A 15,177-nucleotide genomic window follows, 5' to 3' on the forward strand; every position below is an offset into this window, starting at 1 on the left:
TCCACTCCCCAGACCATAACACTGCTTAGTATTTAGAAGTCTGAGCATCTCAGAAGAGGCTGTACTGGGTACGAGCAATCTTAGCTCCAATCTGGGATTAGTGGTGGAAGGTCATTCAGTGGCCAGACGACTCTTTGGTTCTATGTATACTTAATAAACTGAAAACAGAGAAACCCAGTCCTAGCAAAGGATCTTACCTGTCGAGATTCACAGCATTCTCCTTCTGCACAACTAAATCCTGGCTTCAACATACATTTGTGTGCCTCACAGCAAGGATTAGTGCATTCCTGGCAATAATCAAAAATGAAAAATTAGAAGCAGTTTGTAGTTTGGCTCCTGTTTGAAGAGTTAATTTGTGGTGCTTCTATGCAATTTAGCCATAATTGTTTTTCAGAGTTAAATCCAATACATGGTCCTTGACTATGATATGTATACAAAGACTACTGCGTGCAACTGGTGTTTGGGACTTTTACTTTGTTTCCTTCCCTTGTGCTCTTCAGTACTCCACAGCTAATGATTCTCACTGGTAGCATACAAAGCCCGGAGTTTGTGACCTTCCATTCTCCTGATGACTTCTGTTCTCTGGAAGAGTCCTGCTGCTTCTCATGCTAAATGTTGGGTGTGAGATAATACAACTTCTGATTTTATATTGTCCTCAAGATGCTAAATATTTATGGCTGAACTTTTAACAAAATGCATCGTTAGATAATAATAACAGGGTGGACACTTAGACCCTATCTGCTGAAACAAAGTTAAGACTGCAAAATATTGTCTGCATCCTGTCATGTAAGGTACTTCAAGTGTTGGAATGAAACTGTAGGACTATTCCAAAAAATGCACATAGGCAAAAGCATCACTTTCCAAAGTTAGGATTCTCTTTCCATTTAATCTGAGACATTTGAAAAATAGAAGCTGTAACCTCTGGACCTTCGCTGCCTCTGCTCTGATCTTGGAGTCTCTTCATAGCCAGAGTGAATTTTGAATTGTGCAGTGTCTAGAAAATAGCTACTTAAAATGTGGTCCTTGGACCGGCGGCCTTAGACAACCTTGCAGGTTGGTAGGAATAGGATCTCAGTTCCACTCCAGACCTACTGAATCAGAATCCACACTTTAACAACATGCCCAGGTGATTTATGAGCACTTGATAATGTGAGAAGTCATTATCTAGGACACATACCTATATGATGACCTCTTGAAAGAAAAAGCTCCTATGTTAGAGAAAAGCAGAATAAGAATTAATTTAAAATATGCCTCCAAGGCTTATTCTAAATGTACCAGAGACTGCAATGAATATGTGTAAGTTTAGAAGGTTTCTGCTCAATTAACTTTTCTAATAATGTGAACTGGTCAACAGGGATATAGACTAACCTCATAAGACCCTGAGTAAAACTCGATTGACTGACTGTGAGGGATTTTGTAGAACAGATTCCTACCGTGCATGAGAGATCAGACTTAACGACACCTATGAGCCCTTCTCACAAGAGGAGCCAATTAATGTATAAACCAGGCTAATGTGATGCTTTGAATCTCCAGCAAGATCATTACATGACTTGGTAAGAAGCCTCGCATTGAGGCTGCACCAACAACTTGTTTCCATTTTTTTTTTTTAAAGCACAGTTTTTAAAGCTTTACAAGAATTACCATGGTTGATTAATGGCTACATCCCTGTCTAGATTCTAGCTGAGGTTACACTTTGTAAATGTAAAGGCAACATCATTTGCAAATACCTGAACAGGGCCACAATCACACTCTTCTCCGTCGTCCAACCTCTTGTTTCCACAATATGGATAATCACTTAACTTATCAGAAAATGGAATATTGAACATGCACGTTGGCTTGTAATCCTTGAGATATTGCTGGTACTGGGTTTTGCTGCATTTACTGAATTTTAGTGCAGGAATGCTAGAGGTAGGACGAGTTAAAAATAAAGATTAATCATATCAATGCATAGTGGTAGAACAGCTATGAAAGTTCTGTGAAGAATTTAGAACAAAAAAACATACGTAAATGATAGACTCAAGGTCCATTTACCTTTTTTACTCTTGTCTCACTGTTACAGCAGAGTAGTAGCTGGGCTCTTTATTATAGAAAATGTCTTATTGAAACACAGCCAACACATACTATTTTAGTGAAAATACTCAGACTATATATCCTCCAGAATATCCTTCCTGAAGCCCATGGTTCCGACCAATTGTGCCTGCTGCTCCCATATCACTTTTTATTTGCCCCACTTGAAATAATCTATATATTTGCCTACCATCCATGCAAGAATACAAGCTTCTCAATACAGGGACTGACTCGTGTTCAAAGTTTTTAAAAATAAGCACTAGTTAACACAGTGCCTGGCGCAAAGTAGTTCTCTATAAACATTTTCTGAAACAAACTATTAATATATAGTACGCTCTTACACATCTTAGGAATGTGATATATTTCTTTTTAAGCTGAAACTTGCCTCCCTTCCATCTTCCTTTTGTTTTGACTCCTTTGTTATTATTATTGATACAATGATTGGATACAGATGGACTTTTAAAGTCTTGGATACGTTTGAGTGGGATGTTATGGTCCCCCCAAAATATTACTAATTATGTAGATAATGATGTAAAATTAGATATCAGTTACTGAGTTCTTACCCAGGAGATATCAGGAAAATTCCAGATAATAACCATATGTCCCTACAATATTGAGTTTTACTCAAAGCCACTCCCCCAATATTGAAATATATTCTCTATGTTGTTTAAGCCTCACCTTCCATCACTATCCATCACGCATTTTCCCAAAGTACAGGTACATGGGTAATCATCATGCCGCATCCCAAGGTCATGCCCCAACTGATGTGCCATTCTGCTTGCAATGGCATTTAGGTCACAGGTCAAAGATCCTGATGCCAAAAAAGATGTGCATTAGAAAGTTCTGTAAGATAGTACACTACAGTACATAAAGCTTTGAACTAGTGGTTGAGAGCTGGTTTCTAGCTTCCGGTTAACTAGTATTTTATCTAAGAGGTCATGGACTTAGTTATCTTCCGTTCTTGCACCTTAGTTTCTTCAGTTATATAATGAGGTTGGACAAGTAACCTTTTGGATGTCTCTAACACTAACACTTTGAAATTTTTTCTTTTTTTGGTGCAGTCATTGTTGGTTTTATATAGACTCATTTTTACAAATAGCTCAAATTTATTAATTAAAATCCTACACAATAAAATAAACATTATTGATTGTCTTCTATTATTAGATATTCAAAGGGAGTAAAAATAAAAATATGTGAGTTTTGGGTTTCCAATTTATAGTCTCACATTAGGCGATAATGTTATACAATCATGAAGAGGCAGTTACCACTATGAAAAAAGTCAGAAGATCAGTAATGTAAAATCCAACACAGAGTTGATAGTTATCTCTGTTCTTAGTTCTATTTCATGTTTTAATCTCTATATTAATGAAAAAAATTAAATTTCCAAAGAGGGGTGGGATATCAGGTTACTGTAAAAGTAAAACACCCCTAATTTGGTGATTTCATCTTACTCATATGACATTTAAAATGTGTCCTGGATGGGTTATACTGTCATAGTTGGAGTGGACAGCCTATATTAGATTAATTTGACTCTATTATGCAAAATTTTGTTTCTAAAATACCATGGGCAAAGGCGTAATCATAAAAAGAACCATAGGAATAATAAATCAGGTAGCCATTTTAATAAGTACTGGCTTTTAAGTTCAAGGTCTTACAAGACTTGCTTAAGCATAACAACAATTAGGCAGAGACACTATAGGAAATCAACCCAAACCTTGATATCTTTTTTTTTTAAACAAATTTTGTAATGTATTTTCATAGTCTTTGTGCATATCCTTTTTTTTTTTTTTTCCTTTCAAACCTTGATATCTTAAAGAATGTCTTAGTGTTATTTGGGCAGCATTTACTAGAAGTGTAGTGACTTGGGAAAGGATCAGGTAAACAAGGGGAGTCAGCAGTATGTAGGTTTTAGGCTTTTTGAAAGTGAATGGTAAAGCCATCTACGTATGATATTTTCCACATAAGAACAATTATCCTTACTTGCTAAACCAGCCATCAAGTTTTATGTACATCACGTGTCCTTATAAATAACTATATTTAATATGCAAAAGAGATTTCCTAATCTTTGTAGGTTAATTTGTGTATGACATTCATATAAACTCGGAAAACACTGGTTTATCTTCATTATTTATCTATAGTTTTTAATAAAACATTTCCCATTTAATAACGGAAACATGACAGTTTCATCGTGACATTTTGGTGGGAATGTATGACAGGATGCATACATGGTCCCTTTCAATAGGACACAGAAGATTACAGAAATCTAAGGTAAGCATTTTGATTAAGTAATACAACATAAATAAAACACAGCCCACCTTAACGACACTGGAGGAATAATAGGGCAGGCATATACCCCCTGAATAGGAAGTTCCTTGTGCATGTGCTTAGAGCCACTTTCCACTATGAACGAGATATAAATAAACTCGTAGTTCAGTTAACACAAACACTGAAGTGCCGTGAACCCCCCCAATGCTAGTGCCTTGGCACTGGAGTTCTGGAATTGAGGATGACCTTGGTTGATATGAAGCTCATTTTAAACCTGTGGTATTTTAGAGGCATTGAGAAAGTCAATGTAGTCTTGAGTTGAAATCATAAAAGAGTACTTTCCCCCCAAAAATAATAATAAGGTCAGAGTCCATTTGACTTGACTTTAGTTTGCCCTACACTCAACTTTGGATAACACCACTTAAAAGACCAAAAAAGTTTAAAGTGTTCAGAGGGTAAAATGCAACATAGTGAATGGACTCAACACCACGATTAATTTGCCGTGGTGGAAAATTAAAACAAAAAAATTAATCAACCGTAGAAACTCATAGAGGATTTGATAAGTATAATCAAACATTTAAAACACTTGTCATGTGAAAACAGGTCTATTCCTGGGTTATCTAAAAAGACAGATGTACATGTGTATATTAAAGGGAGCCAAATTTCATATGCTTTCAAGAAGAATATTTAGAGTTGGACCACTTTAAAAAGAACTATCATAGGCTGAAGGGCCGTACGTAGAGTATAATAGAGACGGTTCAAATACAAGAAAGCTAGTCAGGCTAGATGACCCCTTTCAGTGTTTAACTTTTCTGATCAAGGAGATATGCTGTATTTCTTTCTTCACTACTGATATGTTTCTGTCCCTACATTTTAAAGTCATTTAGTAGCACTCCCCCATATCTCTATTTGTAGACATACTATTGGTGGTGAAGCTACTGCTCAGAGTAAGAGACACACATGGAAGTAAAAGATTGTCTACTTATACCAAGTTAATTTTCCTAGGCTAATTTATTAAGTATTTTAAGACATACATCCAAGGAATAGGCAAATAGAGCTAATCTTGCCTGCTGTGAAGGTCATGATAATATTTTACTGTATCTCCATAATTTTGGGGCACAGTAGTACGTGAATATCTGAACCCAACCACTACTCCCCTGGAGATATGTGTTGTGGACCATCCTGGATATGAAAATCAGAAATGATATTTGGAGGTCTGGTTCACTCATCAGTCTGCCAAAGGGCTGAACCTGACCTCTGACTATGGGCATTGGAAGCTTCACAGTTCTCAGTTCAGACTGAAAGTTAACATTTAGATAACGATAGAAAGCATATTTGCAGGCTATGTTTGTAGACTTTAGGAGAAATACTGGTAATATAGGTAGATGAAATAGTTAAAGTGGATACCACTCTTATATAGTAGCTTTAAGGACATCAAAAGAGATGCTAAAAGACTCCACTGCTTCAAATTTGTTCTTCCCTAATTTAACATTCCTTATGGTGACAGGACTATGTGAAACACAAAGTTGATGTCAGATCAGTTCCACCATAATTTATCATTTTCCTATAGGCTGAATAGTGTACTAGGTATTTTGAATGACAAAGTGGTAAAAATAGCCCCCCTTTTAAGGAATTAATGACCTAGTATTACAGAAAAATCCAACCCTTTACTTAGGAACATTAAAGCTGTGGCAGGTTTAATTTATCAGATTAATAATCTGTTATCTTAAGTATAGATGCTCTTGAAGAGCTGGTCTGGATGTGCACACTCTGTTGAGGGAAAATGTCCAGAAAATGAAGTGCTTTCTCAGAAAGGTGGGTTTCGGTGCAGTGTTGAAATGGCATGGCGTGGAAGGCTGAAGAGAGTTCAAATTGGATGCTGATAAGTAAAGTAAATGGATTCTAAGGGTGCTTTGCTTACCTAATGACATTTTCAACTCTGCCCAGCAACATGAATATTTCAGGGTTTTCATTTCTGATATTAATCATTATTAGGAAGAAAGGTTATTTACAAGCTCACCTGGAAATGTTCTGTATAGCTACACATAACATTTTTGTTCCTGTGGCTTTTATCCAAAAATCAGCTGCTTTAAAAAGTATTTTGGTTTATTTGTTTTGTTTTCTTTTTTAATAATCCACCTAAGATGTGCAGGAAAATAGAGCAGCGACATACCTGAGTAACATAACATGATCAAAATTCTTCCTCTTTTAAAGGATTATTTCTTGCCAAGCCGAAAAACGTAATAAGGTCGTTTCTATTTTAGAATCTATACCTATTTTGTCTCCATTTGTCCATATTTCAAGGCCAACTAATGTCACTTGAATGTCCAAGGTTTTATAAATCTGTTCAAAGGAGAAATAATTTTTCACAATGTCAAGTTGCAGAAGGATCCTTTATCATGGCTATATTCCTTTACATTAAAAAAAGTAATTTTAATGTGTGAAGTACATAAGCAAAAGTTTAGACCTCATTTTACAAACAGTTGTATTGAAGCAGAATGTAGAGTTGAATCGTCCAGAATACTGGGTGAATTGCCGTGACCAACAAAGAAACTTGACCAAAAACACCTGATTCTCCTTGAACTATTATAATCCTTACATACACTGGGCTCAGGATATGTCTAAAATAAATAATTTACTAAAGCTCTGAGATTATACCTGACCTGAAAATATGAATTTATGAACAGTGGCACATAATGGAATGAATGTTCTTTATTCATCTCTCTACTTAGGTCATGAGTTTGTTCTGTAGCAGATTAGAAAGTTGATACTGTTTTCAAAAACCCATAGCTTAGCTTTCATGTTTGTTCCCCATGTTTGATTTTTGGAACTACTTTGTTGTGTAAGAAATCTTATTGGGGATTGCTCAAAGCCTCAAAACAGACAGAAATAGTTGTAGCCCAAGGATTCTCACCCCTACTCCCATCTGCTTTTGTAAACACCTAGTTGATAGGTACTTTGATGCCACGACAAAAGAGTTTAAGAGTTTAAGTCATTTCATAACCGTGAGAACTATGGTTCTCATAAACTTTTTTTTTTTTAACATCTTTATTGGGGTATAATTGCTTTACAATGGTGTGTTAGTTTCTGCTTTATAACAAAGTGAATCAGTTATACATATACATATGTTCCCATATCTCTTCCCTCTTGCGTCTCCCTCCCTCCCACCCTCCTTATCCCACCCCTCCAGGCTGTCACAAAGCACCAAGCCGACCTTTAGTTAAATCATGATCTCAAACCTAACTAGATGTCCATTCCTTTTGGCTCTGATCGTATTGTGGAATAAACCTTATGAATTAGGTCCCACCAAGCAAGATAATTTTTTTAACCTTTGAATTCTCTACATTCGTGGGTGGGCTTTAGGTCCATAAAACTGGATTCAAGTGCAAATGGGAACAATATTTGTTATTCTATGGATGTATTCTCTTCTAGTGAAAAAATATCCTATAAAATAAAGCCATATTTTATCTACAGAATGCTTGGATGGGTTTGGATATACATATTTGGAAGGTTGTTGAGAAAGAACTTTGGAATTTCTGAGACAAAAGAGGTGAAGACATGAAAGTAAAGTGAGAAAGGATGCAGTGAAATAATGAGTGTGGAGGATAAAGGGCCAGTAAGAAGAGATATGACGGGAAGAGTCAAGGACTTTTAGACTGTGCTACTTTAAATTGTTTGTGGTATGAGCCCCCAGTCTGAACTGAAAATCTTTAGTAAAAGTTCAGCAATGTGCAACAATCTTGGAGATGGGACCCCAAGGAGAGAGTTAGAGTCTTATATTTGGGTCAGTGTTAGAGGAGTAATAAAGACAATTGCAAGATATAAGAAACAGGAGAAGCAGCACTTGAGATCACCCCCAGAGCAAAGCCAGTACTGGGTGTGGGAGCTCCCCACTATGCCCAGGAAAGGGATTCATTTATATCCAAGGCTAATGGTAGCTCTCAGCCCCTCCAGTCCTGTTTGGGAAATTGAGAGTACCCTGAAGCAATTCCTCCGCCTCCTGCCCATGCTAGGGGGCTGAGACAGCCCCGCGCACTGTGGAGACTGTTTTCCAGCCCCATCTGACCCGAAGGGCTGGTGAGAACACCTGAAAGATATGCATCCCAGCGGTGCTCAAGCTGAGATAAGGGCAGACAGAGCCAGTAGTCTGCAAGCAAAGCCAGTACTCCTATTCAGCTGGGAAACTTGGGGTCAGCTTGAGTTAAGGCAGCAAACAAAGAGCTTTACCAGTTTCAGGGCTGCTTCTCCTGCTGTGCCCAAGCAGGGAATTTAATTTGCAGCCCCGCTCATTGCTGAATATAGACTTCAGCCTGTCTGACCAGGGACCCTCACTGTGAGACGCTACATAGCCCATTCAACTGCGGAACTTGAACAGAGTTCAGCCCGTGGCTTCCCCCGTCTGCGGAGCAAAACTGGTGGCCTCATCTACCCTGGGAATTCAGTGCACTCAGGTCTGATTCAGGCCCCAAACATCCTAGTGAAAAACTAGAAAAAGATCAAATGTCCTTCAGCTGGTGAATGCAAAAACCACTGATCTAAAGGAGCGATTTCTTACAGTGTCTTTCTTTGGGGCCTCTTTATCCTGGTAATGGAGCTGGTCGGAAGGAGTCAGCTTTAAAAAGATGTGTATAATTCACAGTCTTGCTTCTTTGACAGGATACTAGTTCATTTCATGTTAGACGAATTAATCATTTTAGCGAATTTTACAGAAATATTTCCCCTGATTTCTCTGTCTAAACATGGGCAATAAATTATAGCTTGAAAGACTTTTTGCTATGCAGAGGTCATGGAAGAGTGATTTAAAATAGTGGATTTGATCTACTCATGATGGGTATTCAAATCTTTGTACATTGCTTTATAAATTTTGTGATAGTGACCAATATTTGAAACTTATGTAAATATTAAGTGTCATTTACTTAGAAAACCAAAAACTTAGGGCTATGATGCATTTGTTGCTGTGATTTTTTTTTCAATGGAATTTTGCTAGACTACTTGGTGAACTGTTATGTTTTGGGCTGTCTTAATATCAGTATTACTACAAAAATCCAGCAGAGATCTATCCTAAAAGTTTCTTTCCATTTGTGTTTTTGGCTTGATTCAGACTGTATCAAATCTTACCATGTTGACAAAATTGACCGTTCCCCAAACTCGATTCCTCAGTTTGTTAGGGTGATTATTCTTGCGATACTGGAAATATAGACATCAAATCAATACTCATTAATCATAGGAGTTGAATAAAAATTCAACATCATGAGATATTTCGAAGAAAAAAATTCATTGGCTTTCCTTCCAGAGGGCTAAAATATCTGGGCAACTTATGCAGAAATAACATGTTTTATATAAAGTAACTAGATATAGCAGTTTCAAAAGTCATGCTTCACCTTGGCACTACTTTAAGGTTTTCTTTATGACTCTGTTCCCTCTTCACATTAAATATATTACATTACGTTGATTTATTAAACCAACTGATAAGTGTGCTTTAGAGTCCATATTCATAACAAAACTTACTAAAGCTCCACAGCAACCATTATATTGCAAAAAACAACTTTGTCTGCACTCCTGTATCCATGGTGGCTACAAACTAAGGAGCATGTAATCAAGGACCTGGAGCCAGGGATAGGATGGAGAGGGACAAGAAATTGTGGTTTCCCCTCCTTTCTCTCCAGGAAAAGGCTAAGAAGACAAAGCAGTTTCCTGCTCCAGCTAATTTTCTATGTTGTTCTCTTCTTACAAATGGATTCCCTATTTGTACTTGTTCTCAACATTATCAGTTTAGACCTAATAAAATACACTTAATAATAACATAAGGTATCCCGTAGAGATACATGCAAGTGGTCAAGCTTCTTTTATAATAATAATTTAAAAAATGCCTTTTCTGAATGCTGCAATTATCCTATAGTTAACATTCCATTGCTCGCCTGTTATCTTAAATATCTGAATACCCCCAAAGATATTACATTAGAATCCCTTTAATTTTCATTTCCTACCCACTCCTCAACTTACTACTCATTGATTTAAATGCCACTATTCTACTGAAACTATTCCTGATAGGCCCATAAATGTCCTCTTAATCATCAAATCCATTGCATTACTAGAGTAAACCTTCATTGTTATGCACACTTTTTCTTTTGATATGTGCTGGATTGGGTTTGCAAATATTTTTAGGGTATTTGCAGTCGTATTTGTAAGTGAGATTGGCTTATAATTTTACTTTCTTGTCTGGATTTGTTATCAGTATCATCATAGGTTGTTATGGTAATGACCCTTAAGGAATCACTCTTCCGGGTATCTGCACCGATGTGTGGTTCCCTCAACCATTGATTCTAGACTTGGCCATATGACTTTAGTTAATAAGACATTTATAAGTGTCCTATAAGCAGAAGCTTGAAAAGCTCTTGTACATTGAAGCCTGGTCTCTCATGATGTTTTGATGCCCAGCTATAATACCAGAAGAACGGGCTTGTCTACTTGGGACACGTGGGCCAAACCCAACACTATGTACCAGACAAGTGGCTAAGGCCAGGTTACACCATCCAGCCAGCCCAGTGGAAACACCAGATTACTGCAACTGTATAAATGACCCACACTAAGTTTTGGGTAGTTTGTTACACAGCAGTAGATAACTAATATGAACGTTATAATAACTATGAAATGTGTGAAGAATGTTTCCTATTCTTGAAAACAGTGTATAAAAAATGGGGTTTTCTGTTACAATAAATTTTGGTAAAATTTGTCTTTAAACTCATCTGAGCCTAGTTATTTGTCAGTAGATTGTGGACTACTTGTTTAACTTTAAAACTATGTAACATTCTTTTTGGAGTTTCCTATTTCTTCTCAAGTCAGCTTCTTAACATTGTACTACATTCTTCTACTCATAAATTTATTGGCACAAGGTTGTACATATATTTTTTAATGATATACATATAACCTTTCCTATATTTATAGTTATGTTTTTCTTTCATTCCTAATTTTATTTGTACTTCTATTTTTGTCTTAATAAGTATTGTCAGAAGTTCCTCTATTTCATTTATCTTTCCAAGGGACTAGCATTTGACTTTGTTTCTTTTTGTCTTGTGCTTTTTATCAATTTTACTCATTCTTAAAATTATTTTTCCTTCTCTTTTTTGGTTTTATTCTGTGTTTATGTTCTAACTTTTCCAGTTAGACTCTTAATTCATTAAATTTCTTTCTTTTTTAATATAAATGTTTGTCTATAAATGTCCTTCTAATTACTGTTATGCCACCTGCATCTAGAAAAATTTATCTCAACTAATGTTTTCTTTTTGCTATTATAAATATTTCATACTTTCAGATTTGACTTGTTTAGTCAATTAATATTTGGCAATGTATTTTTCTTTTAGTTTCCAAATCAATTTTCGTTTTGTAGTCTAGTTTAACAATTTTTTTGTTATACCTTCCAGTTTGGTTGTGGTTAAAAAAAAGCGGTGATCTTCTCCATATATATCTTTCCTATCTGTTTTACTTCCTTTGTGGCAAAATGTCAGTTTAATTCTTGAAAATGTTTTGTTTGAACTTGAAATGAATACATATTGTCTTTTTTCTGGTTGCAGTATACATCCATCAATTGATTAGATCAAACCTATATTTATGTGGTTTAAATCTTTTCTATTTTTGTTGAATTTTTTCCCTGCTTAGCCTAAAATTTTCTAATAGAGATGTAAAAAACAACCCTTCTTACCCTGTAACCATGTTTTTTGTTGTTGTTGTATATCTTTTTATACTCTGCTGTAAGATGTATAATCTGAAATATCGTTGGATGATTTGCAGTTCTTGGAGAGCTCATTCTTCTTTTCATTATGTTGGTTGACTCTTCCTCGTGTGATTAGTTTTACCTTGGATTATGATTATAGGGCATTTTTGACTTGGAGTCTAGCAGTTTACCGAATTTCTGATCAGTTTTTTTGTTGAAAGCTTGGCGTGGCATTTCTGTGTCTAAAGAAAAGTATGTCATGCTCCACATCAGTGCAGGACACAGGCTTAGGATTTTGTTTTCTCATGCATAACATTTTCCCTGCCCATTGCTACAGGCAGACAAACAAAACGTTTCCTTTCTCTCTGCAGTTTCACTAGAGAGCTTTTCCAGTTTCCTTTCAGAGATGGGACAGCCCTTTGTGGCTCTGGGCCTTATGCAATATATTCTGTATACTGTGTGTTGTGTCACCATGCCTTTGAATTTTAGTTACTGTTTCGATGGAGATTCTCTGCCTCATTTTTAGCACTTGGAGATTTTCTGTGTTTTTTTTAGCTCAACTATAGATGGTGAACATATTTTCAATTTTTTGAAATTGTTCAAAATTTTTTGAACATGTTCATGATGTGGAGGGAGGTTCTATTTTGGTTTAGTCTGCTGTACTGCCAAAGGACATTATCATCTCTTATATATGCCTGTTTGGGGAAGCTAAAAACAGAACATGGAACCTGGAATGGAATTCTGATTGAAATACTACTTTCTCTTTGTTAAAAATCACAACTATAGTTTTATAAGAATGAATGGGGAGCAAATGTTTCTCTGAAAACTTACCATGTTATCATCAGCAACAATGAACAGTTCAATATACTTTTCCTTTTCCATACTCTGGAAATTTATGGAAAATTGAATGAAGTACGGTTAATGTCTCTTATCTTAACATTTTAAGCTAAAATTTTCAAGGTGAGAAATGTTAGTATTATTGGAAGTTGACATGCAGGAGTATATCTAATAATTCTAGAAATGTAGGTAAATAAAACCCACTATATTATTAAAACGTGTGGTTCTATGCATCAGATTCTAGTAAACCTGAAACAACATTCCATATTTTATTACCCTTTTTATTTTTGTTTAGTCTTTCAGGTAAAATAAGGATTATAAACAAAGAATCATGAATCCAGTTTTTAACATTTAGGGTTTTTTTTAATTTACAAACTAAATGCTTACTAAGTAAGCTCATGTAAAAGGACCATTTACAGTTGAGAGCAAGACATATAACTGGCCAACAGGAGTGACTGTATTCCTTCTACTCCTCTTCTATCTCCCAGTCTCCCTTTATGGGAGTGTCAATTCCAAGGAAAGATATGAAAGTTGTTATTTATAGATCTTTTATTTTATAAAACACAATACCAAGAAATTCTAAGTTTTCAGCTTTCAGTGTCATGCATTGAGGTACATGCATATGCTCTTGAATATAAACCAGAGGCATATTGTTCAAATATTTGACTGTCATTCTTTTCTGAACTAAGTGATCATTTATTTATTGATTTATTCAATCAAAAAACCCCATCTATTAGGCATCTAGTAAGTTTCAGACACAGTCTACACCGTGGATATGTGAAGAAAATAAACACTCACACATCTTAAAGGCTAACATGTAGAGGGGATTTAAGTTGATATGAACAAGTATAGAAAAGCCTAAAATATGGAGGACTATCATTGTGCCTTCATTCTACTAGAAATTCCACCTTAACAATTAGAATATTTTGCGTGATGAAAGGGGGATAACCTGGCTTATCATCAACATCTCCTCCCAAAAAAGTGGCAGGAAAGACAAGGAAAGAAAAGATAATATCTAAGAGAGATTTCAAGATGTAAATTTCATTCTTTCCAACCACTTATAGCCCTAATACTATAAATCTATATGTAGGATTGTAGATATGCCCCTTCTTAGAAACTGATGAGACAAACTGGGATTTGCTGTAGGGAATGAACACTTTCTGTATAGATAACAAAAACAAAAGTTTGACATTTCAGATTTCAAACAATGAAGATTCAGATTCAGGCAGCCTATACACTTCATTAATTGGGCTCATAATCTCTCTCTTGAGATCAGTAAGAAAGTAAGAGGCATTTGACTTGGGATAAAGATAATTTAAAAATAAGGCACTCACTTCCATTTTGGAGTCTTCCATGGATTTAGTATTGTCATTTGGAACAGCTGTCCTGGTAAAATTGAGCTCTGTACAGGAATAATTGGCAGGTTGCTGCATCTGGGGTTTATATTTGAACACCACATGTTCTCCTTCATCTGAATATTTCACTGGTTCAATGAGGTACCTTCGGTCACTCACCCTGAAGAACCCCCTGTGGAAATTGGGAATACAATTGTCTCTTTAAGATCTCTTTCATTTTACTGCTACATTACTTACACAATATTTCTCTGTTCCACTTTATGGAGTTTGCCTTTTCAAGAAAGGGAAACTGCAGAGTCAAGGCCTCATGTAAGCATGTAGCCAGGTATTCTGAGAGACAAAGAGGTGAGATGGCATGTAACCTTTGACTCAATAACTTTTCTAAGAGTCAGCTCATCTGGATTTTCAGAAGTTTAACAGCCCAACCTCTCCTTTGAAGCATAGGTAGAGTAACAATTCCCACCCAGGGTTGAGGACCTCTGGCAAGTGTGAGTTCTTGCAAAAATTTTGTGAATTTTCATGTCCATCATTCATTAATTACAGAGTAAATATATGAAGGTACAGACACTATTATGTGGTAATTGTGTCATTAAAGGGTTTCTCATTCTTTAAAATTCTGGGACCTACTCAAGTAAAATCCTCAAAAATGAAGACACAGGTTTCTTGCTCTTTACTCTTTGCCACCCCACATCTTCTTCCTTTGTCCTTGAGCCCAAGATCTAGAGACAACAATATAGGCTTTACTTCTGACATTTTTTACTTTCCAGAGTCTGGAAACACTGCCTAATTTAGTAAAAAGCTGTGAAGCGTTGTGGTGTGATGCAGTGGGAATTCACAGGCCTACAAATTAGGAGGCCTGGTTTTTGGACCGAGTTCAACCACCAGCAAAATGAATGCTCAGGAGCAAGTCTCTGATGTCAGTATCCTGATCTGTAACATGAG

The 15,177-nt window shown here is 36.1% G+C and overlaps 1 protein-coding gene across 1 annotated transcript in view; it reads right to left on the minus strand.

The window, feature by feature from the left end:
* Positions 1-15,177, minus strand: part of ADAM7 (ADAM metallopeptidase domain 7) — a 47,769-nt gene that overhangs the window by 17,984 nt on the left and 14,608 nt on the right. The window contains 8 exon segments of the mRNA XM_019941396.1: positions 198-287; positions 1,728-1,902; positions 2,746-2,878; positions 4,376-4,467; positions 6,506-6,675; positions 9,451-9,519; positions 12,875-12,928; positions 14,215-14,407. Coding sequence (XP_019796955.1) covers positions 198-287; positions 1,728-1,902; positions 2,746-2,878; positions 4,376-4,467; positions 6,506-6,675; positions 9,451-9,519; positions 12,875-12,928; positions 14,215-14,407 — 976 coding nt within the window.

The sequence above is a fragment of the Tursiops truncatus genome, chromosome 6 (genome assembly GCF_011762595.2).
Source record: "Tursiops truncatus isolate mTurTru1 chromosome 6, mTurTru1.mat.Y, whole genome shotgun sequence".
In the NCBI taxonomy this organism is placed as follows: Eukaryota; Metazoa; Chordata; class Mammalia; order Artiodactyla; family Delphinidae; genus Tursiops; species Tursiops truncatus.